At 67.1% G+C, this 7,623-nt stretch overlaps 1 protein-coding gene across 1 annotated transcript; it reads left to right on the top strand.

Annotated features, from left to right (window-relative positions):
* Nucleotides 1-3,141: 3,141 nt before the first annotated feature.
* IDH2 (isocitrate dehydrogenase (NADP(+)) 2) lies at nucleotides 3,142-7,532 on the top strand. The gene is made up of 11 exons (XM_054272751.1): nucleotides 3,142-3,211; nucleotides 4,101-4,192; nucleotides 4,561-4,726; nucleotides 5,112-5,272; nucleotides 5,353-5,496; nucleotides 5,595-5,731; nucleotides 5,826-5,977; nucleotides 6,051-6,163; nucleotides 6,247-6,344; nucleotides 6,440-6,532; nucleotides 6,875-7,532. The coding sequence occupies exons 2-11, from the start codon at nucleotides 4,142-4,144 to the stop codon at nucleotides 6,960-6,962; spliced, it is 1,203 nt and encodes a 400-aa protein (XP_054128726.1). The 5' UTR covers nucleotides 3,142-3,211; nucleotides 4,101-4,141; the 3' UTR covers nucleotides 6,963-7,532.
* The last annotated feature ends 91 nt before the right edge of the window (nucleotides 7,533-7,623 follow it).

Below are 7,623 nucleotides of genomic sequence, written 5' to 3' on the forward strand. Positions count from 1 at the left end.
CACACACACACAGACACACACACACAGGCACACACACTTACACAGGCACAAACACAGACACACGCACCGGCTCAGTCACACAGGCACACCCAGGTGCACACACAGCGATGCACACACATTGTCACTCATACATTGTCACTCACGCACAGCCACACAGCAATGCACACACATTGTCACTCACAGTCACACAACGACGCACACACATTGTCACTCACACACTGTCATACAATCACAGAGCCACGCAGCAATGCACACACACATTGTCACACACACAGACGCACAGTGATGCACACACACTCTCACACGCTGCCACTCACACGCACAGGCACACAATCGCACAGTCAGTCACACACACAGTCGGTCACACACGGTCACACACCCGCACGTTCTCACGTTCACGCACTCCCAGCCCCCCGCACCCGTCCCTAGGGGACCCCCGCGCACGTGCACGCGCGGCCCCTTGCACGGCGCGTGCCCGCGCACCCGCCCGAGCGCGGCCCTCGCACGCGCACCCCGCGGGCGCGCCCGTGCCTCGCACGCTCGCTGCTCCCGCACGCCTCCCGCGCCCGGTGCCCCCCGCTGCTCACCCGCTCGGCGGCTCCGAGGCGCGGCGGGAGCCGCAGGCGGCGGGGGCGGCTCCGGGGTGTTCCCCCGGCGGCGCGGGGCGGTGCGGGGGCGGCTCCGGGGGGCTCCGCCCGCAGCACAACAAAGGGCCGGCCCGCCCCGCCCCGCCCCGGCCCGGCCCCGCCGCCGCGCCGGGGGCCCCGGGCCAGCGGGGGCCGGGGGAGGGCTGCTCCTGCCCGGGGAGTCACCCCAATGTGGGGGCTGCTGCTCCTGGCTGGGCAGTCACCCCTAATGTGGGTCGGCTGCTCCTGCCCGGGGAGTCACCCCAATGTGGGGGCTGCTCCCGCCTGGGCAGTCACCCCCACTTTGGAGGCCGCTCCTGCCTGGGCAGTCACCCCAATGTGGGGCGGGAACTGCAGGGGGCTGTCGCTGCCCCCACGGTTCCTGGGATGGCACCGGCCCTAAAGGAGTCCTGCCCAGCACTGAGTGTTTCAGCCCCAGCCCACTGAGTGGCTTCCAGCACGATGGGGCTACTGGGGAGAGTGGTTTGGGGGGCAGCACCCACTGGGGGCCCTCCTGGGGGTCCCTGGTAGCAGGGGTGACTATGGGGACACGTAATGCCTGTGTACACGGCCCCAGGCATCATGATGAAATCTGTGTGGTGGTGGCGAGCTCAGGGAGTTTTGGGGTAATTCATGGGACTGGGCACCTCATGGCAATGTGTAGCTCTGTGTGGTTCAGGGACAGCACGGCCGTGGGTGTCCCCACAGTGGCTGGCACACAGAGCTGGTGGCTGGCAGCTGGGTGCCAGCAGTACCCAGAGCTGCTGGGATCACGGGCACTGAGACACTGCCTGCGCTGGCCGGGCAGGAGCGCCCAGGCAGGGCCACGCTGGCAGCCCCAGGAGCTCAATGGTCGCCCAAGGGGGGACACAGCCCCCACTCCAGCCCGCGGGCCAGCAGCTCTGGGCAGCGCTGAGGGCTCGTGTGTTTGCGGGCAGCATGAGGGAACGCGGCCTCGTCAGCCCCTCGGTGCCCCCTCCACGGGCAGACACACACAGCCCCACACCGTGTCCTTCTCCACCCTCTGGCTGGGCCCCAAACCTGCGGGACCTGTCCACCCTGAGGTGCCGGCCCCTGCCGGCCCTCCGTGTCCCCAGGGTGGCCGTACGCTGGAGCGGAGCAGGGGTAGGCGGCCGGGCCGCGGCCCGGGATGCACGGGCGGTGCCGCTGTGTGGGGCCTGCTCTGGGCCTGTGCCACATGGCCGCCCCGGGCCCTCCTCGCGGGGACCGTCCCGGCGCTGGCCTGGCCCCGTCCTGCCGGCGCTGCGGTCACTGGGCGGCTCCGGCCGCGGGGCCAGGGCCAGGGCAGCCGGGGGGCAGCCCCGAGCAGGGCCGGCCGGGGCGGCGGGCCGCGGCAGCCCGGGCCGGGCGCTGGGAGCACGGACACGGCGGAGCCCGGCCCCCCCGGCAGCCTGCGGCTCCTGCTCTGGTTAATGTTAAAGCCAGCCGACGTCAAGGACTGCCGCCGCTCCCCCTGCCCCTCCGCCGGGGGCTGCCAGCTACAGGGCTGTTTTTCCTCCCGGAGCAGGCTCTGCCCGTCCCATGTGGCTAAAAAAAGCCATCGGCTTGGCTGGGACAGCAGGACAACAAATTCCCAGCCCGAGCAGCCTTCCTGGCAACCCTGGCACACTCCGTGCACCTTCTTGGGGTGCCCCTGGTGTGCATCACCCCCGTCGTGGTGTCATCACGGTAGCTGTCCTCGTTGTCGTCGTGGTCCTCCTCCTCCTCCTCCTCCTCCTCCTCCTCCTCCTCCTCCTCGTCCTCCCCACGCGGGGCCAGGCGAGGTGAAGGTCCCCGGTGGAACAGTGGCAGTTGCCCTTGTCCTGCTGGATCCAGCTGCCGAGTCACGCGCCAGCGCAGCCGGGAGCAGGGACGCGGCTTCCATGTAGGGTCAGGCTGCGCACGCACGCCCCCAGCCCCATGTGCCCCCCCGGTTTCACACGGGGATTTGCAGCTGGGTTTGGTCCCGGTTCTAGGAGGGTTTTTACAGCTGGGTTTTTGGTCCTGAGGGTGTCCGATGCCGGTTCCACGAGGGGTTTTGCAAATGGATCTGGTCCTGGGGGGTGGGGCCATTCTCAATTCCACGAGGGATTTCAAACCGGGGTCTGATCCCCAGGTTTCGTTTAATTTCTGGTCCCAGGCAGGGTTTTGCAGCTAGATCTGGTCCCAGGGGGTTTTGTTCCCTGTTCCACGAGGGGATTTACAACCGGATCAGGTCCCGGGGGAGTTCGGTCCCCATTCCACGTGGGGTTTGGCCACGTATCCGTAACCCCGACGTAGCCAGGGATGCAACATGCCTTCGGCGGGAACGGGGGTGCTGCGGATCGCGGCCGCGCCGAGCTCCGGCGCTGGGGCCCAGGCCCGACCCCGCCGCGGGACCCCCCGCGGGCCCCTCGGAGCCTCGCGGGGCCCCACGAGGGGAGCGGGGCTGCGTCCCGCCCCGGGGCGGAGAGAGCCGCGCCCCGGTGTCCGCCCCGTCGCGTCCGCCCACGCCATGGCCGCCCGTTACCTCCGCGCTGCCCCGGCGCTGCGCCGCCTGCCCCGCTGCCCGCCGCCCGCCGCCGCCGCGGGGCAGCGCCGCCACTGTGAGTGGGGACACGGGGGGACACCGCGGGGCCGCGCCCGGGGAGCGCGCCGGACCCACGGAGGGGCGGCTCGGATTCTTTAGGGGGGCGGTGTCTGAAACGGGATCCGGAGTGGCGCGTACCGACGGTCCGCGGGCCCCTGCCGACCCGCGGCGGGTTTTGTAGCCGGGTGTGCTGCGGGGGGGTGGTCCCGGTTCTGCGGGGGTTTCACAGGTGACTTTGGTCCCTGGGGAGTTTGGTCCCGGTTCCACGTGGCGTTTTGCACTCCAGCTCGTACCTGGTCTGAGCCTGGGGCGGGGGTCGCTCAAGGTCCCGGACCAACGCGGGATTTCGCCCCCCAGGAGAGAGGGCAAAATCCTGGTCCTGGTGCCACGCAGAGTTTTGTTGCCTATCAATGCTCAGGTCCCACTCAGGGAGGGTCACCTCTGCTCTGGGTACCGCGTGGGGGTTTACAGCCTGAGCCACAGACAGGTTTGGCACCCAGAGGGGTTTAGTCCTGGTCCAGGATCCACACAGGGATTTGCACCTCGGTTTGTGCCTGAATCTGGCCCCAGGGGATTGCACCTGCTCCTGGTTCTGGTCCAATTCTTGATCTCACTGAGGCATTGGAGCCCGGCTTGCACGTGAATCCCACTGTGGGAGGAATGTGTCCCTGTCCCTGTCCCCCTCACGTGGTGGGTTTTGCACTCTGACCCCCACTCCAGCAGAGGTGACCCCAATAACGGGCCCAGACCCCAGCGAGGCCTGCCTGTACCTGGCCCTGAGCCAGGGTGGCACCCACACCTGGCTGGATGGAGCTGTGTGGTGCCCACTGGATGCCCTGGCCCCACACAAGGGTGTGGAGCTGTGGGACCGGGGGTGCACCCCTCACACCCCCACTGCTCTCCAGATGCCGACAAGCGGATCAAGGTGGCAAACCCAGTGGTGGAGATGGACGGGGACGAGATGACACGGATCATCTGGGCCTTCATTAAGGAGAAGGTGATGTGGGGTGTGCCCCGGGGGGCTGGGGGGTTGGACGGGGAGCCGGTGATCCCTGTGCTGCCCTCTGTCTGTCCCTCCCGCCTCCGTCCTTCTGCCTGCAGGAAGCAGGTCGTAAAATGGGCACAACTACCAGAACGACCTTTAAGTGAGGCGGTTGCGGGCAGCGGGGGCTGTCTCACACACAGAGGCCTATTCAAGGCAGGGGGGATCATCCTGGTCAGCAGAACCACCTGAGGCAGGGGGAACCAGCTTGGGCAGGCAGCCAGGCTGGGCCGGGATGGGTGCCACGGCTGGCCATGCCGTGGTGCTGCTCCCCAGGCACCCCACACTGTTCCCTCCATTCTGACACTCTGCCGGCCCCTCAGCTCATCCTGCCCAACGTGGATGTCCAGCTAAAGTACTTCGACCTGGGGCTGCCGCATCGGGACAAGACGGATGACCAGGTCACCATTGACTCAGCGCTGGCCACGCAGAAGTACAGCGTGGCTGTCAAGTGTGCCACCATCACGCCTGATGAAGCCAGGGTGGAAGGTGGGCAGGGGCACGGGGCCGAGCTCCCGTTGCAGTGGGGGGGTGCTGGCACCTCCGTGGGGTGCTGAGCCTCCTGTCTGTGCCCCCTGGGGTCAGCGGTGCCTTCCCACTGCCAGCTCAGGTTTCCGGTGGGTTGGGGCTGCACCGTGCTCAGTGCTGTGCCCCTCTGGCCACCCTGGGGGCTCGTGGGTGCTGTGGGGACCCCATGGGCCTGGGGACACACTGACCTGTGCCCTGTGCCAGCCACGATCTCGTGCTGGCTGTCCCTCCCCTTGCAGCAGGGTCTGGCAGCAGCCCGTGGCACAGTGGAGCTGGGTGCTGGCAGGAGCCACGCGCTTCAGGGGGGCTGGGGGTGCTTCAGGGGTCCCATCTGCATGCCCTACAGAGTTCAAGCTGAAGAAGATGTGGAAGAGCCCCAACGGCACCATCCGGAACATCCTGGGGGGGACGGTGTTCCGGGAGCCCATCATCTGCAAGAACATTCCCCGGCTGGTGCCCGGCTGGACCAAGCCCATCACCATCGGCCGCCACGCCCACGGTGACCAGGTGAGCCAGAGCGCGGCAGGGAGCTGCGGCTGCCCAGCAGCTGCCCCCGCCCCTGCCTGACCCCCTGCCTGCCCCCTCAGTACAAAGCCACCGACTTCGTGGTGGACAAGTCCGGGACGTTCAAGATGATCTTCACGCCCAAGGACGGCAGCGGCACCAAGGAGTGGGAGGTGTTCAACTTCCCCGGCGGCGGAGTGGGCATGGGCATGTACAACACGGACGAGGTACTGCTGGGGCTCAGGGGCCCTCGGGACAGCGTGCCTCCCACCTGGGGATGCCAGCTAGGGACAGGGTGCCACGAGGCTCTGCGCTTCCCTTGCAGTCCATCTCTGGCTTTGCGCACAGCTGCTTCCAGTACGCCATCCAGAAGAAGTGGCCGCTCTACCTGAGCACTAAGAACACCATCCTCAAGGCCTATGACGGGCGCTTCAAGGACATCTTCCAGGAGATCTTTGATAAGTATGGACCTGGGTGGGGGTCTGGGCTGTCCTGGGGGCGCTGGCAGCGAGACCCGCGTGGGGTGAGCCTGGCTGACCCCGGCCCGGGCTCCCAGGCACTACAAGACGGAGTTTGACAAGCTGAAGATCTGGTACGAGCACCGGCTCATCGACGACATGGTTGCCCAGATGCTGAAATCCTCCGGCGGCTTCGTCTGGGCCTGCAAGAACTACGACGGGGATGTCCAGTCAGACATCCTGGCCCAAGGTGGAGCAGGGTAGGGCGTGGTGGGCTCTGCAGCGTCACCCCGGCAGCTGTCCTGACCCCCGTCCCCCCGCAGGGTTCGGCTCCCTGGGCTTGATGACCTCTGTCCTGGTGTGTCCGGACGGGAAGACCATCGAGGCCGAGGCCGCCCACGGCACCGTCACCCGCCACTACCGGGAGCACCAGAAGGTGGGCAGAGCCCTGAGCTGCCTGTGCCAGGCTGCCCAGGGCAGCGTGTCCCCAGCAGACAGCTGACCCCTGTCTCCGCGCAGGGCCGACCCACCAGCACCAACCCCATTGCCAGCATCTTCGCCTGGACGCGCGGCCTGGAGCACCGCGGCAACCTGGACAGCAACCCGGAGCTCATCAGGTGAGCAGGGGGTGGGATCCCCGGGGCGGGTCCCTGCAGCAGCTGCTCTGGTCGTGGCAGCAGCTGTGCAAACTGCGCCCCACACCCATGCCCAGGTTTGCGCAGACGCTGGAGAGGGTGTGTGTGGACACCGTGGAGAGCGGGACCATGACCAAGGACCTCGCTGGCTGCATCCACGGCCTTGCCAAGTACGGGGGCTCTCAGGGCACAAGGGGGGCAGCCACCTGCACCAGGGCAGCGTGTGACCGTGCGGGTGGGGGGACCCTCGAGGGTGGCCACAAGAACAGCACAGTGACCACAAGGACGGGCTGGCCCTGCAGGGCAGCCTCGAGGGTGGGGAAGTGACCAGGAGCTGGCTGTGCACCGTGGCCACAGGTGGTAGCTGCTGGCCTCTCTGGACAGTCCCAGGCACTCGGGATGGCTGTTCACTGCTGACTGGGTTGGGCAGGGGCCACATGCTGGAGCCAGGGCTGTGGTGCCTGTGGGAGGAGGCAGGCAGGGACCCCCCCGATCCCTGTCTGTCTCCCCAGTGTGAAGCTGAATGAGCACTTTGTGAACACTACCGATTTCCTCGATGCCATCAAGAACAACCTGGACAAGGCTCTGGGCAAGAAATAGGAGACAGCCTCTCCATCTCTGGGCTGGATGGGGTTGGGAGGGCCCAGTGCCCGCCCCAGCTCCCCAGCACAGCTCAGGAACAGTTGAATAATTTTTGTAAAGTTTTCTTAGGAGTGTTTTTAAAGCCTTTGTAGCAGGGGACTGTGGGGTGGGGGGGTGTGTGGGGGTGTGTGTGTGTCCTGCCCTGATTCATGTACCCCATAACGGTTTGGTGCCATTAAATACCTCCCCAGCCACGGCACAGCACCTGGCACAGCTTTGCACTGCGGGCAGGGGGGGCAGCCAGAGCCCTCAGCTCAGCCTTGCCAGCCTGGGGGGCCGTGCACTGCAGCACTTTGGCATTGGCCTGAGGGCAGCGTCCGGGGGTCCCCAGCCCTGCCAGGCTCAGCAAGGCTCTGTGGCCATCTCCATCCTGCCCCAGGGCTGGCAGGGGCAGGGGGCTGAGTGAGCCACCCCGGGGCGTTGGGGATGGGGCAGATGGTGCTCAGCCACTGACACAGTGCAGGGTGTGTGGGGGCAGCACAGGTGTCCCAGCCCCTGTGCCCTGGCTGGCCCCTGGCTCCTGGTGCCTGCCAGGACCTGCCCAGCTCTGGGTGCTCCTGGGGGATGCTCCTGTGGGTGCTGTGAGTGCTCTGCCCCACAGCAGAGAGTGAAGAGCCCA

Source organism: Melozone crissalis, unplaced genomic scaffold, assembly GCF_028551555.1.
Source record: "Melozone crissalis strain CALT ecotype California unplaced genomic scaffold, PUWL_Pcris_2 ptg000014l_1, whole genome shotgun sequence".
NCBI lineage: Eukaryota > Metazoa > Chordata > Aves > Passeriformes > Passerellidae > Melozone > Melozone crissalis.